Source organism: Molossus molossus, unplaced genomic scaffold, assembly GCF_014108415.1.
Source record: "Molossus molossus isolate mMolMol1 unplaced genomic scaffold, mMolMol1.p scaffold_m16_p_6, whole genome shotgun sequence".
In the NCBI taxonomy this organism is placed as follows: Eukaryota; Metazoa; Chordata; class Mammalia; order Chiroptera; family Molossidae; genus Molossus; species Molossus molossus.
Window position 1 is genome coordinate 15,319,522 of NW_023425399.1, and position 15,439 is coordinate 15,334,960.

A 15,439-nucleotide genomic window follows, 5' to 3' on the forward strand; every position below is an offset into this window, starting at 1 on the left:
CAAATAGCTGTTCTTTATTCAGCCATTCAATCTATCTCTTGTGTGAGAACAGGTCAAGGCAAAGTCTAAAAATTACTAAGAAATGAGGGAAAACCTCTAATAGAGTTTTCAAACTTAAATACAATCAAATTCCCCTAATAATCTACCTATGAAAATTAACTTCAGCTATGAATTAAAAACTGATTCTCTCATTAAGAATATATGTTTATATATATTCTTATGAATTCCCTGGCCAGAGTGTGGCTCAATTGATGAGCGTCAACCCATGCACCAAGAGGTCACCAGTTTGATTCCCAATCAGGGCGCATGCCCAGGTTGTGGGCCAAATCCCCAATGAGGGGCATGCAGGAGGCAGCCAATCGATGTTCTCGCTCATCGATGTTTCTGTCTCTTTCTCCTCCCTTCCTCTCTAAAATAAATACAAGAAAAAAAAATAGAATATGTGTTTACAAACATGTTACCTTGATACTTTTCAATGTAACTTTAAAAATTAACACTGTTGCCCTGGCCAGTTTGGCTCAGCGGTTAGAGCGTCGGCCTGTGGTACAGAGAGACCCGGGTTCAGTTCCCGCTAAGGGCACGTACCTCGGTTGCAGTTTGTCCCCGGCCCTGGTTGGTCGTGCGGGTGGCAGCCACTCGATGTGTCCCTTCACATCGATGTTTCTCTCTCTCTCTCTTCCTCTCTCTCCCTCCCGCTCTATCTGAACAAAAAAAAAAATTAACACTGTTGCCCTGGCCAGTTTAGCTCAGTGGTTAGAGTGTTGGCCCGAGGACCAAAGGGTCCTGGGTTCGATCCTAACCCCGGTCAGGTCATGCAGGAGGCAACCAATTGATGTGTCTCTCTCACATCAGTATTTCTCTTCCTCTCTCTCACCACTCCCCTCCCTCCCATCCACACTATCTAAAAAAATCAATGGAAAAATATCCTTGGCTGAGGATTAACAAAAAAAATAATAATAAAAAAATAAAATAAAATAAACATAAAAATTAATACTGTTTTGGTGAGTAGTATCAAAACGGGATGGAGAAGAGCCTCTGACAGGGCCTCACAGGAAACACCTCCATGTTTTCTGGAGGTTCCAGAGACGTTCAATTGAACAGCATTTCACATGGGTTTTCAAGCTCAAACAAACCTGTTACATCTTCTTTCCCAGATATAGGTTATAGGCATTATGACCCTTGCTCTAAAAAGGCGAGGGAAAAGATTTGAGGCCCCCTTACCCCTTACCTGTTCATTCCTATTATACTTAATAATTCAATTTAACTAAGTCCTACTGCCCTATGGGTGGAACCAGACTCAGAACTTGCTAGCAGTAGGTGTCCTTGGCTCTGACAAGGTGATACTTATGCAACCTCCCTATTGTTGGATTAATATTTCAAGAACAAAAATCCAATGTGGTTTTTTAAGTTTAAAAACACAACTGAAGTGAGAAATTAGCCAGATTTCACTCATCTGGAATAGGTACTATCAAACAATGAGTTACAGAAATATAGCCCTGGCCGGGTAGCTTAGTTGGTTAGAGCATCATTCTGATATGCCAAGGTTGTGGGTTTGCTCTCCAGTCAGGGCACATACAAGAAGCAACCAAATTGTGCACCAAGTGGAACAATAAGTTGATGTTTCTCTCACCACCACCACCACCTCCACCCCTTTAAAACCAATAAAAAAAATTGTTTTAAATTAAAAAATAAAAATAAAGCCCAGCTGGTGTGGCTCAGTGGTTGAAGAGTCGACCCATGCACCAAGAGGTCGCTGGATCAATTCCCAGTCAGGGCACATGCCTAGGTTGTGAGTCTGATCCCCAGTGGGGGGCATGTAGGAGGCAGCCAATTGATGTACTCTCTCATCAATATTTCTATCTCTCTCCCCCTTCCTCTCTAAGGAAAAAATTTAAAAAATAAAAATAAAATAAATACAATGGCCTAAATGTTAGAAACATGCAAGTCTTTTAAAATACTGAAAAACAGGGCTTTGGAGTACAAAGAATTTCTTAAAATCCTTAACTTCTGAAGCTCCAATTTGAAAAATGAAACTCCAGCTTGCACTCCCTCTAGGTCAGGGGCTGGTGAACTTTTTCTGGAAAAGAAATATTTTAGACCTGCCCAGTGTTACTCAGTGGATTGAGCGTCCTCCCATGGATTCCCGGTCATACTTTAGGCTTGAGGGCCTTAAAGTCTCTTGTTGCAACTACAGATCATGGGTAAACAAGTAGCTGTGGCTATATTCCAATAAATGTTGTTTATAAAATCAGGCTGCCTATCGTTTGCCTACTGATGCTCTAGAAGAAAGTGACATCCCAGCCTGATACTGAAAAATATCCTTCAAGAAAAAAGATGGTCAAGGCTGAAAGATGGATACAAATGAGCATGGCTAGATTCCAGTGTAAAATAGATCAATGAAGAGGGAGGTACATGGCCAATAGTATTCTATGTCACAGCTCTCTGATATTCAGGAGCCACTGTCGGTGCGGCAGACCTGTCCATCCTTAAAAACTGTATTATTGGAGTCACTGACTGTTTTTTAGGTCAGCAGCACCAGAGTTTTTACATTGAACCATTAAACAAAGTGCTTATTCATAATCTTTAATCTATTCAAAACCCTGAAAAAATTTTACTCCATAGGTTGAGAATCCTAAATCTTTAGTACAGAGTCATGTGAGATTGTTAAGGTCAAAGCTGTCCTGTAAGAACCAAGAAGAAAACTAGATGACGTAATCACTATTCCAAACTCCTCTGGAGGCTTAAGAAATAGTACCAGTTTCTCTTCCTTGCTCATCTGTTTCCGAGCTTCTGACTGGGCTTTGAAATACTGGCTCATCTGGGTAAAATCACATTTGCTTAAGTTGGTGATAATATTCTTCTCTTCATTAGTCATTTCCTAGTCAAAAGAAGAGAGATAAAAGAAGGTAAATACATTAAAAAGCTCTCAAGTTTCCCTGCAATTATAGCAAAATACCATTTCTTCAGTCAAAGGTGTCTGGATAGGTAGTCAATCTAAATTAGTGAGTTCTGAAAAAAACTTAATTTTTTTACTTTTATTATAAAATATGTATCTGATATGAAAATGTTTAAAATGAGTTATCAATGAAAAAGGTAACTCTTATGTAATGTTTTGAATTCCTTGGCACATCACCACAATCCCTTAGGCATATGAATACCATACTCAGTCTCTCAGAAAAATTATCCTTGCTCTATTCACTTATTAAATCTTATTTCCAGAGCTATTCAGAATGTAAACTTCAGCTCGGTCTCAGTCTACATTATCCTGAGAATAATAAGACTGTTTAAAATCATCTAGGCAGATATAGTTCATGTGGTTGTAAGAGCAGAAAACACCGCCCTGGCCGGTTTGGCTCAGCGGTTGGAGCATCAGCCTGCGGTACAGAGAGACCCGGGTTCGGTTCCCGTTAAGGGAACGTACCTCGGTTGCAGTTTGTCCCTGGCCCTGGTTGGTCGTGCGGGTGGCAGCCACTCGATGTGTCCCTTCACATCGATGTTTCTCTCTCTCTCTTCCTCTCTCTCCCTCCCGCTCTATCTGAACAAAAAATGGAAAAATGTCCTCGGGTGAGGATAAAAAAAAAGAGCAGAAAACACCTAGAGCAAATAAGCAAGAACCAAGAGGGACTGGACATCACATTAGCATCTCTCTGCAACAGCAGGTGGTGGGCAGCCCTGCAGAGACGAACTCTCTTTTGCTCAACTGGAGCTGAGGTTTTCTGTTTGCCCTAATCTAATAAACTCCCTCCTCCAGCCATATGACAGCTGGGAGAAAAGAAATGTAAGCATTCTTGTTGGATAGAAACTCTATATAATACAGTAAATAAGCAGAAAAAAATAATCTTTAACATAATACAATTCATAAACTCAAGTTTTATATCCAGGAATTTGCTGTAAAATTATAGTTTATTACTTAGTAGTTTATCAGTATTTTCGCAAGGTGCTAGGATGTTAGTACATGAGCTACAATACCTTTCTCCAATCTTTAAAGAAATTTTTCCTAAATATTTCCTTAGTAGTATATTCATGGTCGAGCATTTTTGCAAAGAACGTAGCTACTTCTTCTGCTTTGGGGCTCAGCTTCATGACTTTACCTAGAAGAAAAAAGTGGTTCCAAAAAAATAAGGTATAGTATTCATGTTCTGAGTGTAAACACTGAGCTCTGCAGAAATCTGCTTTAATAACGGGTTACCTTCCCAAGGTATATAGAGGTCTGGTGACACAAGGTAATGACAACAGCAAAGATAATATTCTGAATTATATCTACTTGCATAAAAATGTTCCTTCTCTTTAGCAGATATTTACCTGGGTCATTCTCTGGAGACTGTGTCAGTAAAGTGTTCCCAGGTGCCTGCTCAGGACAGGGATGACCTGGGGGAGGCCCAGTCAATCTTCCTTTTCCTTTCAGCAAGCAGGGTCCTTTATGCCTCTTCAATAGTTTAAAAAAAAAAAATCAAACCCACAGAGGGACTCCTGCCACTGCTAAGCTAAGCAGCTTTGGTTCAAGAAGGGAAGGAAGGAAAGGATAGGGCAGGGAGCAGAAGAAAGGAATTATGGGGAAAAGAAATAGGCATCTTTCTTCTTTCAAGTTAGGTGGGTGGAATTGAATAAAAATATGTATCCATAGCAGGCAAGCCCAGACAGCCCACATGAAAGTCTAAGTAAGACCTTCCTCTGGAACCTTGCTACTAAAGGTATGGCTCACAGACCAATAGCATTGGCATCAAGTGGAAGTTTGTTAGAAATACAGAATCTCAGCTCCCACCCCAGACCTACTGAATCAGTAAGTGCATTTTAACGACAACCAAGTGGCTTGTGTGAACACCAGTTTGAAGTGCACTGCCCTGGAACACAGGCATTATGAGGATGCCTCATTCAGGGCATCAGGACTCAGTGAGAACATAAGGGATGATGGGTCCTTGGCATAGCGACCACGTTTAGTAAAAGCCCTTCTGAAGGAATCCTAATGTTACACAGTGGAAAGTAAATCTGAATGGGGCCTTGGGATTTTTTATACCTTAAGTAGTTAAAAAATGTACTTATGGGTTTAATCTCCTTTTTAAATAGAGTACTTTTAACAGTACTCTTAGGTACATTTTCTTGAAAATCCAACTTTACAATGCCATCCATGGCATAATAATTTGGTTATACTTATATTGGGTTGAATACTATACCACCACCTTTCCATTACAGGGGTAACTAATAATTCACCAAGGATTTTCACATTATAGAAAACTAAAACTTAACCAGAAATCTAGTCATTTGAAAACTCAGAAGACATTTCATCTCATGATGACTGGGAGGTCATCATCCCTGGTTGTAGGATGCAGGGAATTGTAGCACAAAACTGAAACTGCCATGGTAGACAGAAAGAACCAGCTTGGAATACATAACTTAAAAGGCCAACAGGTGGCGCTGCTTCCCCCCTCAACCTCCCAAGCTCCAGGCTTTGGAAGAGACACTGGGTAGGACCGGCCGGCTTTCAAGGGTTTCCACTTCTTCAGAACTCCCCCAACTCTGGTATGAACCAGAGTTGCCTATAAAGTTGTAACATGCTTCCAATGTAAAGGGAAACATTAAATCATTTAAGAATAAAATAAATGGCAAGAATGAATGTAAAATGGTCTCAGGTCTATTAAAATTATATTAAACTAAATAGTATTTTCTTTTAAATGGAGACTCTAGGTAATTTTACTGAATTCTGTCCCAGTAGAGGAAGCAATTTTGACACCTATTTTAGATGAGCCATCAAAAGATGAAAGGACAGCTCCCAGCAGCATGTGGTGGGAGGATGACTCGAAGGTTCCTGGCAGCGCTTTGTGGAAGAGGCTGAGCTCCAGGAAGAAGAAAGTGCTGAGTCAGAGCTGAAAACTGGAGGTTCTTAGAGGCAATTCACTGCTTCAGCCAGCCCGTGCATGCCCCACCTTCCTGGCAGGTTCTGAGAGTCTGAGAATTCTCTTCCCTGGAGAGGAGGCGGGACTTACAGAATCAATTTGGGCTAGCAAGACAAATGCAACTTCCTGACTTACTGCAGAGTAGAAGCTTACATAATCAAAAGGAAGAATTCCAGAAAAAAGACCAAATGAGACAATACAATAGCCCTGGGGCTGGAGCTCTATGATGGAGGACTGGGCAAGAGTGGGGGGAGGGGCCATGGCGACCAGTAAGACTCTTCAGGCCTTGGCTTCCCATCCTGAGAAGAGAAACAAAGACTGGGAATCTAGCTTCCCCTCAAATCACTCTGAACCTCAAAGTGAGGCATTACCATTGACCTTTCTAAAGCTCTTGGTAAATCCAGACTAGGGCTACAGAATAACTATACTTTTATGACAGTCTTCTTCAAGATCCTAGGCTCTTTTCTTTGGAGTTTTGGCTTTGGGTCACATTTAAGAGTCTCCAGGAATGACCCACTGTGAGGGCGGACAGAACTTTGTCCTGTGCTCTCTGGTGAACACAGGTCAGAGTGTTTATCTGATACAAGCGTTTGTCACTGAGGCTATGTATGGGATTGTGCTACACTGCAAACACCACACCATCGAGGATTAGTCAATACTGACCACTGCTGGGCCTCGGTATCTGAACACAGACACACTGAAGAAACATACTTTTAAAAAACAAATTACAGTTTGCCAAGTCGCATACTTGCAAGACCCAGCCTTTCAGTATAAACTACTACCTTGACCTGTAAGCATCCATGGCCCTGAGGCCACTGCTGGTAGACAGAGATGCACCAGAACTGAAGGTTCACTCCTGATGCTTTCAGTTCTCCTGCTGAGCGTTTCTCAAGTTGGTTCAGAAGCACCCAATACCACTCACTCCACACCTACTAAAAGGGCCCCGACCCACCTTGGGTTAAGCACATAAGGGTTTGAGAAATAATGCTCTAGCCATTTCTGGATAGAAAACTTGGAACGAGAGAAATCAGTTGAGTATTATTATTTGCATACTGCTACAATGCCAACAGGAGGAGCATCAAAGACTACTCTCAAATTCTTCAACCCAAGGACAGAAATATCTATGATAGTTAACAGACAATTCCAAGGGTTCTACAAGAACTAGGCAGGGCACTTCTTCACAGCACAATAGCAAAGGCATAAGTGTTCTGCTATGTAGAGTGAGTGACAGACACCTACCAGCCTTACCTAGAGGTTGATGGCAGACTAATCTTCAACCAAATACTAGTACTATTCCTAGTGATGAACAGCTTGTCAAGGTTGCATTATACTGCTAAAATAAAACACTACTATTCAAGTAAGACTTTTCTAATGACTTTTGCAAAGAGTTGCTCCTTAGAAATAAAGTTCAGATAAAAGCACCTAAGCCTGTGGGCCAGTGCTGTGAGTTACGTAGAGGAACTGTTTTGAGACCATGTAGACAAGATATTAACAGCCCTTTCTTATGGTACTTTCTCAGCACCAAATGGGTCTTTGAGAGTTCAGTAAATACCTGATGACCCTTCCCCCAAACCATATGACAATAAAACAAAATGAAATAAACAAAAGGATTATACAGCACAGGATCCTTCCTCACTTTCTGTTCCTAAATAGAATCAGAGTCTTTTCTTGGCCAAGAATTGGACAACCTTGGAACAACTCACCATCATAGTAAAACTTGACACTCTCTGGAAGAGGCTCATATGGTGGAGCAAATACAGGACCTTTATGTTCTAGGAATTTCCACTTGATGCCCTCAGGATAACGCTCTTCTTCCCACCTTTAGAAGACAAGGTACAACCTCATTTAGTGATCACTTTACCTATTATAGAGATTATCACCTATTAAATGCCAAAATTATTATCTGCTCAATTGACTGGTGCTGTACAATGACACAGAGCCCCACATTCAAGGCCTGGATCAAAATAACCAGTGTCGTTCACTTTGAAAAAGCCAACAAAACAAATAAAGATGAAATGGAGGAAAATATATTTCAATAGTTCAGTTCAAAGATATCAAGAGGTCATCACTCAAGGAGCTCAGAAACAAGTGGGGATATGGAAATGAAACAGTTGTTTTATCACAATGGTATGACAGTAAACCACAATGAAATATATGACATTTATGCTGTTGATACACAGGAAAAGGCCTCCTGGGAGTGGAGATGCCAGTTGAAGGTATAGGGGAAAACAACCCTATGACAAAGTACACAATGGAATGAAAGACTGGGAAATAATAGTTCAGTTGGGTTATACTGAGTTTAAGGTATTTATGGGTTTTCCAGAGCTATCTAAGCAATGATAAGTGAACGTAAACCTCAGTGAAAACAGCCTTTTATTTAAAAAATGATCAAGCACAGAAAAACAAATAATACGTAGAACACCATATACCATCACCTACATACAACAATTGTTAATATTATGCTGAATTTCCTTTTTTGCTGAACCATTTCAAAGTAAACTGCAGGTATACCACCTCACCCCTAAATCTCTATAAAAATAAGGATGTTCTCTTACTCAGCTATAAAACAATTATCACATGTAACAAAATTAGTAATTCCTTAGTAATTCCCTAGTAGCATTCTACTGTCCAGATCATATTACAGACTTCCCAATTATATCCAAAATATATTTTATAAACTCGGATCTAATTAAGGACCATGCATGGCAACCAGTTGTATGTCTCAGCCTTTCTTTCTCTAGAATTAGACAGACCTTCTCACCACCACCACTTGGTTGTTTTAAGAGTCAGTCGTCTTACAGAGAAAATATCTTAAAACTTCACAAATTTTAATCTTCATTACTTCTACCTTAAAATAAAAAGCCTTACAGTTCTACAGAATCATTCCCAAGGCCAATTATCCACACACTATTACTTCCTATTATTTCCAACTCCAATATTTTAAATAAAGATCAGAAACATCAAATAAAAATGATACGTATCAAACTGTGCTGTAGCAATAGTACACTAACTATATAACCAAAGTTAACACATATAGTCAGAGGACTTGTGACAAGGATTCCAAGACCTTTCAGTGGAAGAAGGACAGTGTTTTTAACAAACAGTTTGGGGAAAACTGGATACTCACACAAAAAAGAATGAAGTTGGGCTCTTATCTTACACTACATACAAAAATAAACTCAAAATGTACCAAAGACCCAAATGAAAGAGCTGAAGTTATAAAATGCTTATAAGAAAACATAAAGGTGAAAGCTTCATAACAATGGTTTTAACAATTATTTCTTTGACATGACACAGAAATACGAGAAAAAAATTAGATAAACTGGACAAAATTTAGACTGTGCATCAAAGGGCACAACCAACAGAGGAAAATAGAAACCCATAGAATGACAGAAATATGTGCAAAGTAAATATTTTGATAAGAGTTTAATATCCAGAATATATAAAGAACCACAAACTCAACAACAACAAAATAAACAACCTAATTAAAAAATAAGCAAAAGACATGAATACACATTTCTCCAAAGATACACAAATGGTCAATGAGCACCTAAAAAAAGTGTTCAACATCACCTACAATTAGGAAAATATAAGTCAGAGCCATGAGATAACACTCACACCCATTAGCATGGCTATTATTAAAAACAAACTAGAAATAAGTGTTGATGAGGATGTGGAGAAATTGAAAATCTTGTGCCTGTTGGTGGGAATGTGAATGGGAACAGCTACTGTGGAAAACAGCATGGCAGATCCTCTAAAGTTAAACAAAGAATTACCACATGATCCAGTAATTTCACTCCTAGGAATATACCCAAAGAACTGAAAGCAGGTATTCAAGCAAATACTTGTACACAAATATTCATAGCAGCACTATTCACAACGGCCATAAGGCAGAAACAAGCTAAGTGTCCATCAGCAGATGAATGAACAAAATGTGGTCTATACATAAAACTGAATATTATTCAGCCTTATAAAGGAAGGAAATTCTGACAAATGTACAACATAGCTGAATCTTAAAGATACTATGCTAAGTGAGATACTGTGTGGTTCCACTTACATGAGGTACCTAGAATAACCAAACTTACAGAGACAGAAAGCAGCTAGGGGGAAAGGGTCAGATGAGAGAGAGTTATTATTTAATAAAGTTTCAGTTTTGTAAGATGAAGAGAGTTCTGGAGATAGTGGCAGTGGTGGTGGTTGTACAACAGTGTGAATGCACTCAATATGACCACTTAACTGAACACTTAAAAATGGTTAAGATAACAAATTTTATAACACTTTTAAAAATGCTATTTTACCACAATTAAAAAAAAATAAAACTCAAGTTCAAGATAGAATAAATTCTTAGACCTACAAGGAACATTAAAGATCCTCTATGACTAACCTACCACACTTGACAGATATGAAACTGGCAGGATCTCCCAACTAGACAGACATTGGCATGAAAAGGCCTAGATGCAGGAACCCATCCAAACTGCCCAGTCTATTACTCTCCAAATCATTTTAAACAGACAGAACATATCCTCCAACAGGCTGATATCACTGGATCAGCAACTCTCCCTAGACAAATCTCTCTGACAGTACAGATGCCCTTTTAGGCCCCCATCAATGGTTCACCAACAGAATTGAGAAAAACATGCAGACATTGAAATGACTTTTCTATGGCAGGCTTGACTTACTAACTCAAGTTAGGTATGCACTTGACAATAAAATGTGCTTGAAAAAAGAAGGTGGAAAAGTACTAGAAATATAAGACAGGAAAGTAAACATCCACATGCTCTCTGAAATCATATTCCCTTGCAGTGTACCTCACAGTACACTGTAAAATGCACATTTAATTTCTGAAATTTCAGAAATAAAGGTCACATACTACAGTTTTCTAAAAGCTAATCTATGGAATCAAGGGTAGTTTCTCTGTTTCAAGGAGAATGGCAATCCATAATCCATAAATTTCTTATCACTATTACTGATTGCATTTGTGAGTCCTAGTCTTTCAACACAAATTCCCTACATTATAATCCTTTGAGTCTCTTTGCTAAAAAAAGAATCAAAACTCCATTTAAAGTTACAACTTAACACCAGCAACAAACTCCATAGTTTCAAGGTCTCTTGGTGAAGAGTCATCTGTGTAGAATAAAATGGGACCTATGTTCCAACAGGTCAGCCCTGCCAGGAATAATTCAAGGAGGAGCTGAAACCCTATACAGTTAATAGGGGAATCTGGGTTACATAGTTTATCATGGAACTAAGCCTGAGCATATTGCTGCCATTTGTAACATTGTTTCTGTGGGGAAACCATGATAGAGTGAAGAAACCCAGTGGAATCTGGACCATGTTTCCATCATCACAATTACCAAAGAGAGGGAGATAGAGATCAAAGTTTGTTTTTGGCAGGATGAACAAGTCTGTAGACTCTGGGGGAAGCAAAAGGTCTGCACATTAGCTGGTAAATTCTTTTAGTGGAATAGCAAGAAGATAATACAAACAAAAGTATCTGCCATTCAAGTTCCCTGACTATGCTTCAAAGGACTGGACCACTGACTTCAGAGTGCAGTAGGCAGCCGACAGTGACAGAGGAAAGAGCAAGCTCTCAGGTAAGAGGCCAATCATTTCTGTTCTCTGCTTATAAAACTTACACTGTACCACGAAGCATTGTGCTTAAGAATGCACAAGATTCAACTATTAGACTTGAGAAAAGCATGTAAGGAGGCTATAGCAAAGATTGCTTACCCCCAAATCAACCATTTTCAGTTAAAGACCAACCAAACACACAAACAAAGGCCAGTCTCTCAGAATTAATGTGTGGCAACACCAATAAGGATTTCAACCACAGAAGCAAAATCAGGCAATTAGACCCTTCCAGAGTAGCTAATTCCATACACATAAAGCTGGGCCAGGAAAAGAGTACATCAGGGCCCCAAAAGAGCCAAGGAATGTGGACGACAGCACGGAGCCTGTGATGACAAGGAAATGAATTTGTTCTTTCAACAAACACAAGCACCCACCACAGAACCCAGAGAGCCAACAGACTGATGAATTACTAACCATTCTCACAACTCCCAATAATGACCCCTGATTTACTCAATCATTTCATTTTATTTTTTTTAAATCATTTTATTAAAGTCATAAAAACCTTTGAATATTCTATCACTGAAGAACTTCTATTAGTTCCAAAAAAATAAAATGAAAGGAAGAGAGTAAAAATACACCTTTTGTTTTCTGACTCTGACCTCTGCAAAAGGCCCAGGATTCCCGGACTCTTGATTTTTTTCCCTACACTTTCCTTTTAACCCCATATGTGTTTACACCCACAATGCCAGTTACCCAGCTGTGCTGAGCAGTTCTGCCACTGAAACTGCTTCTCTCGGCCACCTCCTGGTCACTGATCCTTCCCATTTCCTTAGGTCCTGGGGAGATTATGTTTCTAAATTATAAAAACCATAGAGTAAATGCATACAAATGGGTCTGGAACTCTACACACGAAACTACGAACAGTGGTTGCCTCAAAGCTGGAAAGGAAAAATGGGAATGGGAAAGAGGAAAAGAGAACTGTCATTTCCCCTAACTCCTATACCTCTGGATCATTTGAAATTTTTGACATAAATACAAATCGTGTATTACTGGTGTAATAGTTAAATAACATAAAGTTTTAGGTAAAATCAGTATTTTAAAAAATATATGTTTATTTCAAAATTCTAAACACCAATACTTATTAAGTAGAAAATAAAATTTCCCACCTAGACACACGTTTCAAAAGTAACCTCTATTATTGCTAAACTGTCCTTCCTAAGACTTTCTGCTTCTTCATGTCACAGTGAAGGAGACTGCCCGTTTTCTTAGTCACAACCCTAGATATTTTGATGTATATTAATCTTTCCCAGTCTGAGAGACATTAAACACAAGATGTATCATTTATTATTTTTCTTTGTGCCTTTGTTACTTGTAAGGTTGACCATATTTTAAGATTTTTACTAATCATTTATTTTCTTTAATGGATTGTCTATAACTCACTTTTCTGGCATTATCTCTCCTTTCTTATTTGTTTTTAAAAAGGACTTTTTTCATATTAGGTATCACAGACCTGTGTACTGTAATTATTTTACCTTAAGATTGTGTTTGTTTGTTTTTCTGTTAATCCTCACCCAAGGATATTTATCCACTGATTTTCAGATAAATCAGAGGGGAGGCAGAGAGAGAGAGAAACATTACGAGAGACACATCGATTAGCTGTCTCTCACACAACCCCAACCAGGGCTGTGGATCAAACCTGTAACCCAGGCCCCTTGACTGGGGAATCAAACCTGAGACCCTTCAGTCCGAGGGCCGATGCTCTAACCGCTGAGCCAAACTGGCCAGGACTTAAGACTGTTATTTTAAATGGCATGAGTTTGTTCACCATATAGAAGATTTAACTTTTTTTAAAAAAAAGTTACCCAGGACATGTTCATTGATTTTTAGAGAGAGGGGAACAAAGAGAAAGAGGATAGGTAAAGATAGAGAGAGCAGGAGAAAGAGAGATCAATGTAAAAGAGAAACGGATTGGTTGCCTCTGGCACGTGCCCCAACTGAGACAGGTGATCAAACCTGTAATCTAGATGTGCCCTGACCAGGAATAGAACCCGAGACCTTTCAGTGTACCAACTGAGCCCCCCTGCCAGGGCAGAAGATTTAACTTTGATGTATCAAGTTTATAAGTCTTTCCTTATGGCTTCAGTTATGTCATGCATTGATGGGACTTTGCTATTCTACAATTATGAAAATATTCACCCAGGTTTTCTTTGGGAGATTATTGTTATTACTATTATTATTTATATGTAATTTTTCTTTATTGATTTTAGAGAGAGAGCAAGGGAGAGGGATAAAGATAGAGACATTGATGAGAGAGAACATCGACTGGTTGCCTCCCACATGGCCTCCACTGGGGATCAGGCCCACAACCTGGATATGTGCCCTGATGGGAAATCAAATCGGAGACCTCTTGGTGCATGGCTCAGTGCTCAACCACTGAGCCACACCAGCCAGGTGAGATGATTATTTTTAAACAGGCAGTTTCCCCAGTTATTTACGGAAAAATCCATCTTATTTTAAGTAATTCCTATCATTTTACATGCAGTGTTCTTTATATGCTCAATTCCCATACAAGCATAGGTCTACTGCTACAGTTCATTCTGTTCAATAGGCTGGGACCTAGTTTTGAGATCCAATAGGTCAAGAGCCAGTTATTGCTTTCACTAGGACCTGGGAAACTTATTTCAAAATATTATTCTAGAGAGATTCTTTTGAGGTCTTCCTCCTTCCCCATACATCAGGGTTTTAATTTTAATAGCACAACACTATTGCTTAATTAGGTTGTGGAATCAAAGAGCTGACATTTAACCCCATATTGAGATGTTACCATTTCCACTTCTGCTCCTCTTCTTTCTTCGGCTTCTTTTTCTTGCTATCTGTCTCAGGAACTTTTTTATCTTTATCTTTATTCTTGGGTTTTTTCAATTTACCGTCCTACAAAGAAACATGGTGAGAAAGCACTTAAATAAGGACGAGAAGCATTTCTAGAAGTCATTTGGGGGGCCATTAGGCAGAAAAATTGTAATCATAGAACATTAGAACTAGAAGTATCCTTAGGTCCAATCCTCCCTATTTGACAGATGAATAAAAATTTCCTAGCACTTTTCTCGAGAGCAATAGTTCCCAAAACTCCCTGACAAATAATTACTCAAGAAAGTAGTTAAAAACACTTGTTCTGCAGAGAAAGAGCCCGGGAAAGTGTATTTTTAACCTCAGGTAAGACTGGGAAAGTACTGTTGTACAACATAACCCTGTGTATCATCCTCAGTTATTTTAAAATCTACTCATCCTTAAATCTCTTCTAACGCCACTAAATAATGAATAGATGAAGCTTTCTATTAGATGCTTAATATACAAGTTGAAAGGAAATTCCTGACTGAATCTAGCAGGGAACTTTCTATTACTGCTGTTTGCAGACGCAGTCATGAAACAGTAAACAAGTATTTAGAAGGTCCTAAAATGAGTACTGATTCTTATAGTGGTATTTCTTTATGGCTCTGACCCTAGATGAGCTGTCACAGTGGCACAGAAAAAGATCATCAAACATAAACAGTGCAGTTCACCAATACAGGAGATAAATCTCAAAACATATACACATCCAGGCAAAAATGTGCTATTCAACAGGTGGGGCTATCACTCAAGAGAATTGAAACTCTTTTGAAGAATATTTTCCTTTGTTCTAACTACTCAAGGTAATTTAAGTCAACAAGTTTTATATAGCTCTGAAAGGTGGTTTTGAGCTATCATAAAAGCAATTACAGAATGGCAGAGCTTGAAAGAGCTCTATAGACAGTTTGGTTTGACCTCTTCCAGTTACAATCAAGGAAATTCTGAAACAGAGTTTTGTTACTTCCTCAAAGTAACGTAGATGATATTGACCATGATAAAAGCCCAAGTTGACCAGATAAATAAAAGAATGTGACGCACAGGAAATGACTGGAAAGATAACATTCCAGGACCACATGATAGGATGGCAATCA

At 39.0% G+C, this 15,439-nt stretch overlaps 1 protein-coding gene across 2 annotated transcripts in view; it reads right to left on the minus strand.

Annotated features, from left to right (window-relative positions):
• Nucleotides 1–15,439, minus strand: part of TOP1 (DNA topoisomerase I) — a 99,023-nt gene that overhangs the window by 25,900 nt on the left and 57,684 nt on the right. For both annotated transcript variants that reach the window (XM_036244204.1, XM_036244205.1), the window contains 4 exons: nt 14,287–14,393; nt 7,595–7,710; nt 3,970–4,091; nt 2,756–2,878 (listed from right to left, as the gene is read on the minus strand). In XM_036244204.1, coding sequence (XP_036100097.1) covers nt 2,756–2,878; nt 3,970–4,091; nt 7,595–7,710; nt 14,287–14,393 — 468 coding nt within the window. The remainder of the gene's footprint in view (nt 1–2,755; nt 2,879–3,969; nt 4,092–7,594; nt 7,711–14,286; nt 14,394–15,439) is intronic.